The following is a 19296-nucleotide window of genomic DNA, read 5'->3' on the forward strand; positions in this document are numbered from 1 at the left end:
ATAGATTGATTCAGTTTGGAAGTCATTTCGGTTTTTTATTTCAGGATGTCAGCACTACTCCTCCTCTTCACTCTACCCTTCATCTACTAGGACTCCAAGAATAGTTGACATTCTCGGAGCAAAACGTATGCTTCTGGGAAAGTATGACCAAGTGAGATAATAGAATAAAAACAGAATTTGGAGTAATGGTTGAAATTTCAGCTCTGAGACTAACTAGCTTTGTGTCCATGGGCCAATCACTTTACCTCTTTAAGGCTGTTTTCTGCATCTGTAAAATGGGTTATAGTGAAGAAAGTGCTTTGTGAACTTTATCATCTCAGTTGAGAACCTTTCCTCTTATTTCACTGAAAAGAAATGACACCATTCACTGAGAGCACCCTCTTTTCCCCTCCTGTACATTTCACATTACTCAGATGCTTTCTACTATGACCCCTTCCTTCATTTTTATCTGACATAAAAAGGTAGCCCTTCTCCTTGCCAAGGCAAACCTTTCAACCATGCACAAGTGATCCCAATTCGTCTAGTCTTTTCCACAGTTGCCCCCCATCATCCCCACTCTGTCCCACTAACCTTTAGTTTCTCCCCTGGCTACTTCACTGCCACCTACATACATCCCCATGCCTCCCCCATTCTGAAAAAATTCTCACTTGATCCATCCACCCCAGTAGCTATTTTGATATCTCTCCTTATTTTCCTAGTTAAATTCCTTAAGAAGACTTCTATAATTTGTGCCTCCACTTCCTTTTCACTTCTTAAATCTCTGTAGTCATGCTTCTGATTTCATCATTCAAATGAAACTACTTTCTCCAAAGTTTCCAATGATCTTCATCTAATGGTCTTTTCTCAATCCTCATCCTTCATGTCCCCCTGGCATCTTTTGAAACTATAAGTCTCCTTCTTCATTGTCAATCATTCTGTTCTTGACACCTTCTCTCTCATTTTTGGTACTCTGTTCTCTTCTGGTTCTCCTCCTTACCTATCTGATCCTTTCTTCTCAGGCTCCTTTGCTGTATCTATCCAGGTCATGACCACTAATTACTGGGTGTCCCCCAAGGCTCTATCCTGGCCTGTCTTCCCTTTTTCCTCTATGTTATTTTGCTTGGTGATCTCATCAGTCATCATGGATTTAGTTAGCATCTCTATGCAGTTGATCTATTTGACTAGCCCTAACCTCTCTCCTTATTCCAGTCTCACATCTCCAACTACCTGCTGGACTTCTCAAACTGAATGTCCCATAAACATCTTAAACTCAATTTGTCCAAAATTGAACTCATTGTCTTTCCCTAATAAATCCTTCCCTCTTCCAAATTTCCCTAATACTGCTAAGAGCACCACCATCCTCCCAATCACACATGTTCTCAACCTAGGTGTCATGCTCAACTTCTCATTCTCTTTTCTTCCCATATGTGATCTGTTTCCAAGTACTGTTTTTTCATAACATCTCTTGTATATACTGCCTTCTTTCTTTTACCACTGCAGCCATGATGCCAGGTCCTTATCACCTCACTCCTAGACTATTGCAATAGGCTACATATTGTTCTCCCTGACTCAAGTCTCTCTCCACTCAGTTATCAAAATAATCTTCTTAATGTGCAGGTCTGATCATATCATCCCCATTCAGAAATTTCAAGTGGCTCTCTATTACTTGCAAAATCAAATATAAAATTTGACTTTTTAATCCCTTCCTTAAACTAGTCTGTCCTTCTCAAACCTCTTAAATCTTACTCCTCTCCAAAGAGTTGTATATCCAGTGACACTGGCTTCTTTGCTACTCCTTAACACAAGACACTTCATCCCCATGCCTGAAATTCTCTTCCCCCTAATCTTTACCTCCTAACTTCCCCAGCTTTCTTCACATCTCACTTAAAATCTTGCTAGTGACTTCCCTCTGTTATTATTTCCCATTTGTCTTTTTTTTTTGTTCATAGTTTGAACATCATCTGCCCCATTATAATGTGAGCTTTTTGATAGCAAGGACAACTTTTTGCCTTTCTTTGTATCCTCAGTGCATAGCACATAGTAGCTTCGTAATAAATGCTTGTTGACTTCACTTCATTATAAATTAAGTTGTTATTATTTATTTGTCCAAATCCAACCTCAGTTCTTTCTCTTTGATCCCTGAACTAGGGAAAGCTAGAGTCTAGTGGAAAGAACACTAAATTTGGAGTCAAAGGAACTGAGCCCTAATTCTGGTTTTGCTTCATGTGTAACCTTGGGCAAGTCATTTTACCTCTCAAGGCCTCAGTTTATTCACCTGTAAAATGAAAGCTTTGGGGATTAGTTGAGGTCTAAAATCTCTATTAGCTCCAAATACTATGGTCCTATTTCCTGGTTTCTAATCTTGACTCTGCTCCTTGTGTAACCTAGAGGCAATACCACAGATATATTTTTACCCTCATAGATTGAAGTAGGCAATTCTACTAATTAACTTGAAAATAAATACAGAATGTTTTACACTGTCTTCTGACTGCAGATCTAAATCCATGATTTTATTCAAGGAAATGACTGTCACACAGAAAAAATCTTGCAACACCACCTCTTAAAAATAAAGTCATTGACTTCTTCATTCACCCATGACATTCCTTCAAAAATGGTTTTGCAAAAAATAATTTTAGAAATCTAGTATTTCTGACTTATTCAGAATAAACTATTAACAGAATAAATAGGGGAGAACTAATTTGCAAGGTTAGGTGAAGCCAGTCCCTGTTTTGCCTAACAGGGTTATGCACTATTTGTTGTCCTCCACAGTATCTTGATTACAAGTCAGAACTGAGAACTGCTGACTGAGAAAAGGTCACATGATTCTTTGACCTACATAGAAAATGTCTCCTTTCCAAGAATTCTAGAGAACCTCAGCAGAAGACCTTAGCACTGCTTACTCAGTGAAAGTTTAGGCTACTTCCTAACTTTTTATACTTTTCAGCAATATTTTGTTTTTTTACATTTTTAGTTAAAAGTTTGCATGTCAAGAACATAGATGTTGTAATTCAGGAAAATGCCACTTTAGAAAATATGGTTTCAGACTTTGATGATGATGTAGGATCTTTCGGTTTTGATTGTTTTCAAAGCTTGTCAGAAAGGAAACTCTTTCTTTTTTTCTTTTCCCTTTCAAAATAGTTGTACCTACTTTTTGAGAATTAGCTCTGTTTTGATCACTTGATGGGAATGAATAATATTAACAAAAGAAAATGAGAGACTTCTATAGAACATTTTTTTGAAAGAAACATTCTAAATTCTTAGTTTGTCAGGACAAACTGTTTTACTGTTTGTCAGCTCAAAAAATCACAGAGTTACAACATCATCCAAAGATAAAGTCATTTATTTATTCTTTTATTTGTTCAACAAGTCTTTAATTTCAACCTCTCTTAGATTAGTGATCCCCAAACTTTTTTTGATTGCATATCCTTGTCAGTAAAAAAATTTGAGTCCACACCTCCAAATATATATTTATTTATAAATTATATACAAGAGCTACTGTATATTTAAAAACCAATACATGATAGAAATTTAAAAGGATGAGACAAAAATGAAGTAAACATCATTTAAAATATTTTTCATTTTACTAATGTTAAAAATTTCTTTTTGTTTCTACTAAAAAATTATAATAGTTTTAACCAGAGCAGTGTAATTGAATATGCTTTGTTATTTTTGAAAACCTTCATTTAATACTTTATGAAATAATTATTTGAAGGTCCAGTTCTTAATTCAGTTTATTTCAGTACTTGGTTTTAAAAACCATCTTAGCTGAAATGATATGTCACAAAGATACGTAGATCCAAATGGAGAAATATATCATTGCCTGTGCATAATAAATCAAGATATTCATTTTTCAAGCCCATCCATCAATTATGCAAAGGTTTTTGTTTAAATATAGCTATTAAATTTCCATCTTCTCTGATGTTGAATGTGAGGAAGGACATTGGTTCCTAGAGGTCAGGTCCCAGTCCCAAAAGGTGGCTAGTCTAGGTGGGTTGAAGGTTGCTACAGTATAATCTCCAGGCAGACCCTGATTTCCTTAATCTTTGCCATGATGTTGTTGATTTGTCTTTCTGCTTGCTTAAAATTTGTGTCTAGAGCAGCTGGGATCATGATTGGTGAAGGTCTGCCCAAAACTAGTAGTTTTAGGAGTGTTTCACTGCTGCAAACAAAGCAGGTATTTCCAGAAAATGGAATTAGTTTCCTAAATCAGAATGGGAGAGATGTCTCAAGTTTTCCCCAAGCATTCCCAGAAAAGCTTCCCACCCCAACACCTGTGTTTATCTCTCATCTTTTCCCGAGAATAAGAAAAAATAAAAGCCATTTTTACCTTAAACATACATCTTTTTCCACAGCAGCTTTGAGTTTCCTACAGCTTGTAGCACAAACAAAACTCTAATCAAGTGGCAGTACCTTTCCTTTGAATGTTATAAACTGTCAAGTTGTTTTTTTTCCCCCTGCACTGAATCAAAATCTAAATAAAACTCAAATAGTCCCTCCTCCCCTTCCTCCACCAAAGGAGGTAGATGACCTTCATTTGCTTCTAAGCTATTGGATTAGTTAAGGAAAAAGAGGATGATATTAGAAGAGTTGTGGAGCTGAGAGACATCTTGATAGTTGAGCCCAAGTTCATTGCCACAGCAGCCTCTGCCCTCTATACCTATTGTTTGCTTAGGCATCTTGCTGTTGGGCTCTCTGCCAGTCCTATTCCTGCTCTCCCAACCTCTCCTATTGCTACAACTGTGTGTGCTCTTCTCTGCCTTTTTGCAGCCAGGAAAGAGACAGCCTGCATAAGCAGGACCTCAGAAAATATTTCCTTCCGGGCTTCCTTCACCATAGGATTTCCCCATATGCCCTCAGTCTATCCTAGGTCGTAAGCATACATCCCATCCATCCTTCCATAAAGTGGAATCTCTGCAAGGGTACCCGCTTTTTGGGAAGCAAGGTCTGCCTGACTGTTGTAGCTTCCTCTTCTCACTCCCTTCCCCAACCCAAGTAGTATGTAGAGCTCCAGTATAGGGACACAGGAAGTGTTCTGCTGCTGCTGTTGTGAGCAGTGTTGGGGGCAAGAGGGAGGGGAGGGAGCATGGAGAGAGATGAGATCAGGTGGAAATGACTACTTGCTTGGGGAGAAGCATATATAATTGACCATCTAGCACAATTTGCACTGGCCAAGGCTGAATGAAAGCAGGAGAGGCAAGTAGTGGCTAAAGCCAGGGAATGGCTATATTGTTCTCAGTTCTGATATTTTCTTTGCATGCCCTGATGGATTGTCTTGTGAAATATACTTTGGAGACCACTGCCCTAAATATTTAAGTTTCTCTTCTAAGTCTACTTTGATGATATTCCTTAATGCTCACTAGCAAGGCTCTCTTAAAAAAAACCTCATTGTTATTTAAGGCTTGAATATTGTGGTATTATTTTTTTTCCATGTCAAATTAACTCTATTGCTGTTTCTTTTTTTCTCTTATGTGTAGTTTGTTTGGTTTTTTCCAAGTACATACTCAATTCAACACATTCATTTCAAAGCTGTCTCATTTGTCATAATTCAGGGAAAGAATGGTGGATTAGAAGTCAGATGACCTGAATTCTAATCCTGGCTCTGTCATTTGCTATTTCCATGAACTTGATTCAGGCACAACTTCTCAGGGCTTCAGTTTCCTTAACTACAAAATGAAACAGATTGATCCTCATTATTTCTGAGTTCTCTTCCAGCTCTAACTTTATGTCCCTATGATCCCTCTAAATTGTCTCCTGATCTCTTAATTTTCTTTCATTGATGCCATTTTTTCCTTTTATTTTTTTTTGGCATTGCTATCACTAGCACCAGGTTCCCCCAAAATTCTCTGCCCCTGCAAACTAAGCGTATTTTTGTAACAAATCAATATAGTAAAGCAAAACAAATCTGAACATTAGCCATATCCAAAAACCTGTCTCTTTGGCACCTCTAATATGTTGCTGCTCCATCAAGAGTTTGGAAGCATGTTTAATCATTAGTTCCCTGGAGTCATAGTTGGTCATTGCATTGATCAGAGTTTTTAAATCTTGCAAGGTGTTTTTCTTTACAGTATTGTAGTCATTGTATAAATTATTCTTATTGTTCTACTCACTTCACTCTATAACAAATCATAGAAGTCCTTCTAGATTTCCCTGACTCTATCATTTCTTACATCAAAATAATATCCTATTATATTTATCTGGATATATTCATTTCATTTATAATTTTTGTTGTGTAATTAAGCTAAATAGTTTCTAATAATGTCCTTTATTTTCTCTTAATTTATGAATTCTCTTTTTAAATTTCTGAGATAGGTAATTTGGTTTTATTCACTCTTTAAAAATTAGACTACCTAAGGATTTATTCCATACTTCCCCCCCAAAAAAAAGCCAACTAGTTCCCAGTTTTATTTTTTAGTTAAATATTTTGTTGTTTGTTTTGCTTTCAGTTTTGTTCATCTGTTATTGGATTTTCAAGATTTCTTTTTTTTGTATTTAGTTTGGGTTTTTTAATTTGTTGCTTTTCTACTTTATTTTAATTGCATGCCCAGTTCATTGAACTATTCTTTCTGTCTCGTTGATGAAGTAATTTGTTATGTATTTTTCTGAGAACTGTTTTTATTCCACATGAAAAGTTTCATTATATTGTTCTTGCAAGTTTTTTATGTTGTTTATGCAAAAAGATCTTATTATGTTGTAATTGTTGTCTTTAGTGAAATTATCCATTGTTTCTATGATTTATTCTTTGATCGACCAGTTTCTTAGGATTAAGTAGCCACTTAAGTTTGAATGTTTTCTTCAAAGGCCCTTTATTTTTAAAAAATTTGTAGTTAGTAAAAACATTTAATATTCATTTATTTGCATTTGGTTATGAGTTTGTGACCCAGTACATGGTTATTTTTTGTAAAGGTGCCATGCAGAGATGATTTGTATTTGTGCGTGTTCCTTTAATTAATAACTAGAGATTTATCATACTATGAATCATCTTACTTTTCTAAAGTTCTGTTCTGATCCTTAACTTCCTCCTTGTTTATCTTTTTGTTAGATTTGTCTGGATCTGAGAAGAATTCATCAAAACCCCAAACTATTATAATTTCATTATCTATCTCTCCTTGTAATTTTATTATTTTTTCCTTCAAGTATTTAAATGCTATGCTATTGAGTGCATATGTGTTAATTGCTGATTTATTTTCATAGCCTGTGGTGCTTTAAAGCATAAGATACTTTCCTATTTATCCCTTTTAATCATGTCTGGTTTTACCATTTCCTTGTCATGTTTGCTACCCAGATTCTTTAAATTCATTTAAACATAATAAATTCTACTTCAGCCTCTCACTTTAGCTCCATGTGAGTGTTTATGTTTTTAATATGTTTCTGGTAAACAATTTATTGTTGGATTCCACTTTAAAATTAAGTTTGGTATCCCCTTCCATTTTATAGTTAAACTTATCCCATTCATATGTGATGTTAATTATATTTTTCCTTCTGTCATCCTTATATACTTTCCTTTGCTCTCCCACCCCCACTCTATCCCCCTCTTTACAAAGAAAAGATGATGGTGAAGGAGAAAGAATGTGATCAATTCTAATCCTTTGTAATTGAACCAATCTGTTCCACTCCATTGAACCTCCTATTTTCTCCTTTCCCAGACCACATCACTGGTTCTTATACTTTCATTTAATCTGCACTTTATGATTCACCTAGTTTTATTTTGATTGTGAATGGCCCTTTCCTCTTAAACTCTTCTTACCCTCTTTCCTATCCGTACCTACTTCTCTGTTGAGTGTTCTTACACCACCACATCTTTGTGTGGGTATATAGGTGTGAGAGTGTTCAGCCATCCTTTGTGCTTAGGTAGAAGTGAGGTTCATGTGTTGCCCATTTACCTCATCTTTTCTTCCATGTGTGTATATTCCACCTCCTTCCACCTCTTCATCTCTTCCCCAGTGTTTTTTCCCCTCCATTTTCCTTCTCATCTCAAGACCACCAAACAGTATACCATTGCTAGTCCCTCCATTTGTCTTATTTAATTCCTTCTGTGACTCTTAAAGATCTTAGAATTTTGAAGGAACCCTTGTCTTTTCTCCCTTCCTCTCCCCATTAGAGTGTACCTGCTGCATTATAGCCCCTTCTGTTTGCTCCAATGTAGTCACAATTTTAGGTTTCTCTTGACTCCTGTTGTTTGCAGTTAGAAGTAAGTTTCTACTTAGGTCTGGTCTTCTGAGGCTGAGGGGATACTCCTTATCCCAGCTCTGCTGGTATTCCATATTGTTTCCCTAAGTAAGTGCTGAGGGGGCAGCTAGGTGGTGCAGTAGATAGACCTTCAGCCTTGGAGTCAGGAGGATCTGAGTTCAAATCTAGTCTCAAACACTTACTTACTTACTAGTACTTACTAGCTGTGTGACCCTGGGCAAGTCACTTAACCCCGATTGCCCACCAAAAAGAAAAAAAAACCTACACTAAGTAAAACTGGCTTTATTGGCTGGCTGGCTACCTCTTCCAATGATTGTGGCTTTTGACTGTCTTTTTGTGTAGTCCTAGGCTGGATAGAGAAGCTTGCCAGTGCTTTTTGTGGGGGTTTTTTTCTGGTTTTCTTGATCATTATTTGATCTGGTGCCTTTTTAAGATCATATGTGGGAGAGCTGGGCTCCTCTGTGACCTTTCACAGTTCAATCTTAATTGGATCCCTTCTGTGGTATTATTTAAACAGTCCAGCCTGCCAAACATTTATAGTTGGGCTTCTAGAAAAAGAATGAGTAATTTGGGTCTAATGCTGGTAAGAATGAAGATGCCCAGTCACTGGTCTGTGAATATTCGTTTCTGAACCCTACCTTGTTCATATAAGAGAAATAATATTAATAGTGTGGCATAAAGCCATACTAACATCTAGCCTACTTGTAACAATTATTTTCCCTATCCCAATAGTCTTTTAAAGCAGTGTATATTTAGCTGCACTGGGGTGCAACATATGTAATTCCCAAAGCTGCAAGGACATGACTGGATAATAACTTGTCAAGTGAGCTGCAGTGATATTTTAACATGAGCCCTGATCTGATTATTCTTTCAGTCATATAACCCCAGGCAAGAATGGATTCATATTTTCCACTGCCGGCAGCACTAGCCAGTTTACATATCAGCCTGGAACCTCAGCAAGATGGAAGGAAGGCCACATCATTCTTTCCATTAGAACTGACCCTTCTTGCTTAGTATCAAGCCCAAGTGCCAGCAGCCTTAACCAAAGGAAAGCAGCTGGTCTGACTGTGCAGATCAACCTCTTTTTTCAGCTCACAGGAGTTTGGCTCTTGCTTTTTTTCAAAGCTGAACTCTCACACTCATGAAAATAAGCAAGGCCTACTTCCTCCTGAGCCCTAGTGCCAGATTCTCTTTCAGAAAATTGTAGCATGTAGAGGGAGTCCTAGAAATCATCTAGTCCAATGACCTCCCTCATTTTGCAGATGAAGAAAATGAAGCCCAGAGAGATAAAGCAATTTGTTCAGGGTTACCCAGCTAGCAAGTGGTGGAGCTGAGCCTCAAAACAAAGTCTTATGAAATTAAGTCCAGCATTCTTTCCACCATGCTGCCTTGTTTTATTTTGAGCTGTTGACATAAATGTAGTGTAAACATTTGGGGTCTGAGGGTAAAATTATCTTTGTGTCACCATCATCCTCTTGGTCCTAGTAGCATTGGCACATGGAACTGTCAGACTCCATATCGACAGGGAGTTTGGTGTAGTTATTCTGGCCAACATCCTAAAGAAGCTGATCAGTTGTCATCACACCGATTTTACAAAGAAGGAAACCAAAGTTAAGGTCATATGCCCCTGTCCATTGCCTCCTTTCTCCTATTTTAGGAATATTTCCGACAGATTAGACCCCACTTTTGGGAATTGAGAAAGGACCTACTTTGGAACCTATAATTCATTTGTTTTGTCCTGTAATTATTCATTAGCAAGTGAATAATGTCTAAGTAATAAAATTGGACTGTGTCTTGGTATTTGGAACCACAGTGCATTGTTCATTACCATTTGTTAAAGAAGCATATTTAGAGAGTCAGAAAATTTTAGAGATTAATTGGACTTCAAGAATTACCTAGTACAACCTTGATCTCTCCCTCCCCACTTTGTTTTCCTTTGACAAATCAGGAAATTGAAATCCAAAACAGTCAGATAACTTGTGCAAAAGTCACACTGCTTGTTAGGGCAAACTCAGCACCAAAACCCGTCTGGGTTTTTAGATACCTTTCAAGATACCTTGGGATACTAACCCAATCTGGATTGTCTGCGTAAGAGGAGGTATGAACTCCCTGATACTGGTCTTGTGCATTGCTCTCCAGCTCAGGAGACTGGACTAGGACTGGTCTAGGCACCCCACTTGGGCCACAACAAATCTTGTGCTTTCATATTTATGAAACTTTATTACTCTTATAGAATTGGTAGCACAATGTAGTTACCAAGTAACATAATGAACAATCAAAACCTAACCTCATCGAAAAAAAAATAAGGCACACATATATAATTTATGAAGTAGCTTTTGAAGAATTATGCCCATTTGCTGACTCGTAAAATTAACTTATTTTATCATGTTTTCTATTGTATCAATTAGCTAGATTCCTTATAAGTTGTCTTCAAAACATTTTCTTTTATTCTCCAAACTTCAGAGCCCTTGCCAGTCTGAGTTAATTGTAAATATGTACCATTCTCAATTTACTGTGTAGTTTCGTAATATAGTCAACAAATTATTTTCATACAAAAGTCTTCTTTCTTCTCCTTTAGTTTGAGAATACTTAAAGGCCACTCAGTTTGATATTAAATGAAATTATTCCTTTTAAAGAACTTCCTCATGCCAGCTACTTACCTATCAACAAAGGTTTTTTTTTGTTAGAAAGTTAGGTAGTTGGTTAGGAGCCTTGGTTGGAAGAGTTTTGAAACCCTACCTTTGTATGTTCCATCTCCCTCTCCTCATATAATCAGGAAACCAGAAGAATGGCATCATACAAGAATGAACCTGCAAAATACCTGGAGTTTGTTATTTTATTCACCTGCCAGATGACACTTCAACTTGCAGCTCTCATGTAGAAGAATTGGAAAGGCCATTGTAATTGTAAAATCATAGAACTTCAGAGCTGAAAGGGACTTTAAAGATCCTCTAAAGTAAATTCCATCTTAGTTCTTTTCTTTCCCCCATCTCTGGCTCTCATTCCCTACCCATTCTCCCCAGCTTTAATGTCTCTTCATTGGCCCAGGAAGATACAGTGGAGTGGTACAGGGGAATGACCTCTGGACTTTGAGTCAGGAAATCTTCTTACTTTAAGTCCTTGATCTTGTCATTGACCAGCTGTGTGCTGTCACTGAATATTGGAGCCTCAAGTGTCTCATCCGTAGAATGGGAAGAAGACTACGCTGGTTAGCCCACTGGGTTATTGTTGTGAGGATGAAATGGGACACGGAGCCATAAAGACTTTTGCAATAGTAAATTGCATAAATGGCAATTTGCTTCTAGGCTAGCCAGCAGCAAACCCTGGCATGGACTGTGATTCCCAAACTTCTGGTGGATTATCATTTTGATCTTTTAAAGCTCACAAGGTTGTACCTGTCACTATTACTCCAGCCAGAGCAGGAAAAAATAAATAAGTGAAGCAACAGCAGGGCCATGTGCCATGGGGCCACATCATGGTATAACTGTTGGGGAGATAGAAAAACAGACCTGAGACCTCTCTCCCTACCAAGGACGGATGACACCTAATCAGGAATGAGGGAGTGCTGCTGTACCCCAGGTGTTATCCATCTCTTCAACATATGGTTAGCAGGCCAGACCCATTTATAGATTGCGTCCACCAAATTAGAGAGCAGAGCCCTTCCATGATAGTCGTTCATCCTTTCTGGTAGCAGTTTCTCGAGCCTCTTCCACATGGGGATTGCATCATCCAATTTGTTGCACCAGTCTCTCCATTCCATATATTTGCATTTTTAATGTTTAGTGCTCCTCTACTTCCCCTTTTATGTAGTCTTTTCTTTTTGAATAAAATATACTCTTCCACAGCCATATTCTAGTTTTGAGTCACATTTTTTCCCTTCATTCTGCTTTTCAATTAAAGCCCTCTTTAAAAAAAAGGGGGGGGGGTTATTCATTTTGAACTTAAATACAAAAAGACCAGAAAAAAAAGAACATTTCCATATACATAGCACAACATAAAAAGAGAACTCAATAAAAAAACCATGAATTTCCATTTTACATTCTTTACTAAAAAACAACCTAATAAATACTACACATTGTTTTCAAAGCTACCCTTCTTTTCTGTGCTTCCTTCTAAGTTTTCTTTTGTTCTCTGCTGTGTACTTTTTTTTTTCTGTTTCCCCATGACACCCTAGAGAATGCTACCGTTAGACATAAATATATATGTATATGTAAAACCATATTATATATACTTCTATGTAGCAGTTCATTCTCTGGAGATGGATAGCATATTCCTTCATAGGTCCTTTGTAGTTTATTTGAGTATTTGTAAAACTCAAAATGACTTAGTTGTTCAAAGAACAGTATTGCTGTTAATGTGTACAACATTCTCTTGGTTCTGCTCATTTCATTCTTCATTATTTCATGCAAGTTGTTCCATGTTTTCTAAAATCAACCTGTTCAGCATTCATTATAGCACAGTAGTATTCCATCACAATCATATACCACAGCTTGTTTAGCCATTCCCCAATTGATAGGCATCCCCTCGATTTCTATTTCTTTGCTGCCACAAAGAAAGCCACTATAAATATTTTAGAACATATAGGTTCTTTTCCTTTTTTGCTAATTAGCTTGGGAAATAGACCTAGTAGTGGTATTGCTGGGTCAAAGGGTATACACAGTATTATAGCTCTTTGGGCATAATTCCAGATTGCTCTCCAAAATGGTTGGATCCATTCACAGTTCCACCAAGAGTGAATTAGTGTCCCAAATTTTCCACGTGCCCACATTTATCATTTTCCCCTTCTATCATTTTAGTCAGTCTGATAGGTATGAGATGATATCTCAAAGTTGTTTAATTTGCATTTCTCTAATCAATAGCAATTTATACAATTTTTTCATATGACCATATATAGTTTTGAATATATGGTTTCAGCTTCCCCTACTCAGCTGTCTGACCCCCACACTGACCTTGAGGTAAAGTTCCTGAAGTTGAGGCTTCTGTGGATCCAGCTGCCTCTAGGGCTTATTGTTGTTGGAGGTATTTGCTCTTCAGTCTGTCCAAACCTCCACTCTTGGAGTATTTCCTAAAGTCCTCTCAAGTTGTCTTTGGAGGACAACTGCTTTACTATGCCTTTTAATTATTTCTGCTGCTCAAAGTCCATTTTTAAGTGATATTTTACCTTGTTTGTGGGAGAATTTTGGAGAGCCCCATATTTCCTGTCTTGATCTGCCATCTACCCAGAATCCTCTCCAATTTAAAGCCCTCTTAATCAGATTTGCAAGTATTTAGGCAATCCTATTTTTATTAGCTTTGTTAGGTTTACTCTATTTCTGGCCCCAAACCTATCATTCCTGTATCAAATCCTAATCTCAAGACCATTTTCTTAACCAACCATTCACTTTCCAAGTCTTCCTTTCTTTTCAAGATTCTGTTTTCCATTGGCAGCAGTAATAAGAATACTACCTGTGCCATTAAGACCTACAGTTTCTTCCCAGTCCCTCACAAAGTTATCTAGATTCCTCTAGAGGTATCCTTTTTTTCTTACTCAAATCACACACACACACACACACACACACACACACACACACACACACACACAAAATGGATAGTGTTTGTTAGGTTGCAAAACTTTCTTGAGGGTCTCTTTCACATCCCAGATGCATACCACTGGAAGCCTTCTGGGACAGCTAGTGACAAGTGAAGGGTGAAGGTAGAAGAATCAGATAAAACTGTTAGGACTGATTTTCCCTTCTCATCCCCTGCTGGTTACACAGTTTCATAACTGATCTTGTAGGCAATAGTTTGAGCTGAGCCTTAACTCCTGACCACAACTCACATTCTTGTGATGAAATTGCTAGGAGACTCACTGGTTCTGGGTGTTCCTCTGAAATGTGGATGTCTTAAATAATTTCTTTGTCTACCCAAACACTGAATCAGTCAGTGATCTAACATGTATTCAGAGATGAGCTCTTTCCCTACCGAGTCTAAATGGAAGAAGAAAGGGGTGGGAGAATGGTGTGGAGAAGCAGGAAGTTTTGTTGTTGTTATTATTGTTTTAATCCCCTGACCGTTCTTCATTATTGTTAACTAAAAATACCCATGAGAACATCAAAAAACTATTTTCCCATCAGAGTCAAGAGAGTAAGGAAGAATATTTATATAATACTATGTAGCTTGTAAAGTTATGTACCCTACAACAACCTTCTTAGCTAGGTAGTATAGGTATTTTTATCCTCATTTTTCAGTTAAGGAAACTGAGGCCCAGAATGACTAAATGACTAGTCCATGGATTCACAGTTCACATAAGTCAGGAACTGAACTCAGATCTTCTAACTCTAAATCCACCATTGTGCATTCTGTTCTGCAGTGGTAGAGAGAACAGATAGTAATGGATTGCAGTAGTTCATGGCAGGAGAAAGGGTAAAACAGCAAATAACCTGGAGCAATGAAGAGAAGAGAAGCCCAGACAGAAATGTCATAAGTTGCACCTTCAGGAAACCTTTGGTCGCCACAGCTTCTTATTCTCTGCCTACTTATGCCTCCACTGAGACAAACAACATTGTCTTGAACTAAAATATCCCGAGTCTTCTTGGGAAGGAAATAATATATCTGCAATCTCGAATGTAAAGATTATCTATCCAAAACTCTCCTTCTTGAATACCCTAATATTGCAGAGATATACTTGAAAATTGGTGGGGTTTTTTTGTTTTAGGTTGTAAAAATAATCAGGTTTTACTAACTATATGGTTGAGCAGTCCTTTCTAAGTCACACTAGTTTCTTGGTGATAATTTCTGCGTGGTTGAATATGTTGATAATCTGTTATATTGCTAAGTATTTATCATAAGAATTACAGCTAATACAAAATGTATGGATATTGCATCCCTGGACTACTCATTCTTAGCAAATTAGTCCAGAGTACACTGTGGGAGAGCATCCATGTTATTTTTTTTCCCTTTACTTTTAAGCAGACCTAGACTGCTTATCTTACCATGATGAGTTTAGAAAGCTTAACTGAAACTCTTATGGACTGTAGGTCTGATGAGGTCTAGAGGTTTAGGGGTGCTGAAACCCCAAAATCATGACACACAGGTCCTGCCCAAATGAATTTGACCCAAGCTCTCTTTCAGCCAAAGACAAGGTTTATTACAACATCCGCCATATTGGCCAGACCCCTAAGGAATCTGAACATTATCGAGCTATTGGCTAGGTTATAAGAATTTGAGCTTTGGGCTGGACTCTTAAGAATCTGAGCAGTGGCTAGATTTTGAGAATCTGAGCACCTTAATGGAGACAAGATGGACCTTATATACAGAAAGACTGTGGGAGAGATGTAGGAGTGGCCAAGTAGTCTGCAGGGACTGTGAGGTAATAGAATGCCAGGGACCACGTGGCCAAGGGAGAATTGAGCCTAGCTGGGATTGAGGGCAGGAAGTGGCTGGGGGGCCATAGGGAGGTAAGACAGTGGAAGGATAGCTAGGTTAAGGGCCACAGAGAATTGGGAGATTGGGCATAGCCACAGTGAAAGGCCAGTTGATGAAATTATAGACTCAGGCAAACCAGAGATTTGACCAGATTTGGAGAGTCCAGCGTTTTTCCTTTTTGGGGTCCAGATCCCATCCTCATCAGATCCACAGGATAAGATTTGTGCAATAACCTACAAACTCTAATCGACCTCAAATGCTTAGTCCCTTTTTGTGATCCCTACATTTCTGTGATCGTTCTGAGTCTGAAGGATGAATTTGTATCTCCAGTTGGATTTCCTGTGTGTTTCAAGAATTCCTAGAGAAATTTTAGATGCTGTATATGCTACACGAACCCAAGGGGGAAGGCTTAACCTCAAGGACTGAACCAGACCTATATATGTAAGTCTATAGTAGTGGGGCACATTAATGGGAGTAGGAAAGGGAGAGGGTGAGCACTGTAGCCCTCCCTGAGCCTACCAAGTCTGTGCTGCTTGTACAGAAGCACCAAGTAGCTGAAAAGAATTTGTATTTTATTAATCAGGATACCATCTACTTCTCTCTGAAATCTAGTAATAGATATGTGTAAGACATTAGTCAGAAAAGCAATCTACAAAAATTCTATAAAAGAAATGTCTGCTTATTTATATGTCATAATTTCCTGAGAAAATAAAGGCCATTGCCAATGGCCTCCTTCTTTTCCTATATACTTACTATATGGCCTCTTGATATCCTCCTCCATTCTCTTTTCCTTTATTAAATAAAGTCTCTGACACTGAAGTGGTCCTTCTCCTCCTCAAGGTCAATATATGTACTTGTATACTTAATCCCATCCTTTCCCAACTATTCTAATCTCATGTGGCAGATTAGCCCATGATCCATTTCCCCCTCAACCTTTAATCAGTTTCTCCATATCTACTGGCTCATTCTCTGCTACCTACTAACATGTCCTTCATCTTTAAATGCCTCCCCCCAAAAAAAACCTATCTTCCTATATTTCTCATCTCTTTCACAGACAAACACCTTACAAAAAACATGTATGAATAAATAAATATATATATATATATATATATATATATATATATATATATACATATATATATATGTAAATAGAAAAGCAAGACAGTCCCTGCTCTTGAGATCACATGTGAAACAACACATTTGGAGGACTCCACTTCAGGACAGATATCTAGGCTCTGTGGTCCTTAGGGGGCAGCAGTGAGGTGACAAAGTTTCTAGTTTATCCCTTTGCCTATTAAGAAGTACACATTGCTCAGCCCCTCGTAAATAGGAAGGTGAAGCTTCATCAATATGGGCTTTGCGAAATGTAAAAGGATCGAGGTGCAGCACCAGCCCTGCAGAGCAGTGACTCCCACAGCCTTGTACAGGTACAGAGCAGATCTTAGATGGAGAAGGCTATTTCTGCAGCAGTTGCTGTCTTCCCCTGAGTGGGAGGTAGTGTCAGGGACAGCTGAGAAGGAGGAAGAAGAAAAATGATTGTAACTGGCAAACAGTCTGCACCATCACTGCTCTTGCTGTAGTGGTTCCCCACCTCCTACAAGTAGGATGGCAGGGTACTAGGTTCCCAGTAGCTATCATTTGAAATACTCTTTGATGGGTAATAATTGTTTGTGATTTTGCTGAAACGTATTGATAAGCCTAATTAGGTTTCCTGACCCTAAGGCTCAGCTCTTCCTCCCATCAACCACAGTTTCTTAAGGTAACTACACTCATTGCTTCCACTCCCTCTCCTCTCACTTCTTGTAATAAACTTACTCAGTATTCTGTTAGATGTGGATACTTTGGAAATATGGATAAAGACCTGCTCATTTCCAAAGTATCCACATCTAACAGAATACACGAGCAACTTCACATAGCCCTGAGACCTCTTCCCCTTACAGCATTGTCTCTCAATGGATGCTACCATTAAAAAGAGTCCAGCTATGAGCTGAGCAGCCAAAAGGACTGAGGCAAGAGAGAGATGGTGGAAGCCCACTAAGGCCAGAGCTTACTAGTAACCATGTGGTTACCAGACTGGAATCAGTTACCAAATGTCCATATGTGGTCCTCAGTCTTTCAAATGTACTTCCCTTATGTGTCATCACAACTGTCCTGGAAGCAAGTTTCTCAAGTTTCTCCGTGTGGAGAGATACCATAAAAAGCACGTTGCATATGCCAGACTCCCAATACATAGGCACATGTAATGTGTCTGAATGAACCCTTGTTCTATTGTTGGAGATATATCAAGCCATGGGAGCAGTTACTTAGACAAATGACTCCTTTTTAAGAAAAACGTCTCTTGCTATGTGGCAATATGTGGTTGTCTCAGCATTGATCTATAGAAATCTCTATTAGGTAGATAAGAATTAAATGTGTCAGGCAATGTTAACACTACATTGCCATCTTTAGCCTCTGTAGTTTCTGGTCAGGCAAGTTAACCTTTTTAGCTTCTTAATTACAACTTACTCTGAGTCTGGTAAACTGTAATCTCAGAGTTAATGAAGGAAGCAGAGGGTATTTAAGGTCAGGATGTATAACCTAGTCTTAATTAGAATTATAGTTCTTATATAGCAGGATCTTTTGATGTATTTAAAGGAGGGGAAAATAGGGAACTACATCAGATATGTTATGCCTTTAGTTTTGTTTTCATAACCAGTGGAAAAGTATAAAAGGTGTCTAGATTCCAAGATTGAAATCTGATGCGAAGTGACTGACTTATCATAGAACAAGTAGCTCTTAAGTACTGAAGTAAAAGTACTTTCCAGTATGTGTGTAGAGATTATTTTTTATGTGGCGGTTCAACACTCATAAAGTCAAGGGTCTAAAAGCACTGACTAGATCTCTAATATATCCCAGTCTAAATTGTTATGCATGCTTCTCTACATAGACAGATCTGCCAATATCCTTGCTATTCCCAGCTTTGGGACAAAGACTACCAATCTGGTGGAATTTGGTGAATTTGTGTAAACTGAATGCCTAAGGGACTCAATGGACACAGTTAATTCATGTTCCCTGGGCTCTGTGTTAACAGATAAGGTCTTCCATTCTGAATTGCAGTAGGCTGGCCTATAGTTCCAGACTTTCTCCTGGCTTAATATCATTTAACAAAAAAATAGGAGAATAAAAAGACTAAGCCTGAACTCACACTCTCTCTCGCTCTCTCTCTCTCTCACGCGCACGTGCGCGCACACACACACACACACACACACACACACACACACAAAATTAACAAGCATTGTTTAATCTGGCCCTCCCCCTTACCACATCCCCCTTGCTGGAGGAAAAAAAATGAAAATTTAAGCCCTCAATTCATAGCCGCATAGTCCAGCAAAACAAATTCCCACGTTGGCCTTGTCTGAAAAATGTATGTCTCTTTCTGCACTTTAAGTTCATCATTTATCAAGAGGTGGGTAGCATGTTTCATCTTCATTCTTTTGGACTCATGGTTTATCATTGTGTTAATTAGGGTTCTGAATTCTTTCAAACTTTTTTTTAACGTCATCATTGTTTAAATTACCCTATTTCTGCTCATTTATCTCAGCATTAATTCATAAAGGTCTTCACACTTTCCTCAGAAATTATCCATTTCATCATTTCTTTGTCTTTTTCTTTCTTTTGGAGGCAGTCAAGGTTAAGTGATTTGCCTAAGATCACACAGCTAGTAAGTGTCTGAGTACTGATTTGAAC

General features: G+C 38.0%; 1 protein-coding gene across 2 annotated transcripts in view; it reads left to right on the forward strand.

The window, feature by feature from the left end:
* The window catches only part of RCAN1 (regulator of calcineurin 1), a 108077-nt gene that overhangs the window by 38207 nt on the left and 50574 nt on the right, over positions 1–19296 (forward strand). The window contains exon 1 of one of the 2 annotated variants that reach the window (XM_020995893.2): positions 5084–5172. The exons of the other annotated variant lie outside the window; for it this stretch is intronic. Coding sequence (XP_020851552.1) covers positions 5158–5172 — 15 coding nt within the window. The 5' untranslated portion in view covers positions 5084–5157. Of the gene's footprint in view, positions 1–5083; positions 5173–19296 lie in introns of those variants that run through there. 2 annotated transcript variants of the gene reach the window in all.

The sequence above is a fragment of the Phascolarctos cinereus genome, unplaced genomic scaffold, assembly GCF_003287225.1.
Source record: "Phascolarctos cinereus isolate Bilbo 61053 unplaced genomic scaffold, phaCin_HiC Scaffold_726;HRSCAF=1367, whole genome shotgun sequence".
NCBI classification, from domain to species: Eukaryota; Metazoa; Chordata; class Mammalia; order Diprotodontia; family Phascolarctidae; genus Phascolarctos; species Phascolarctos cinereus.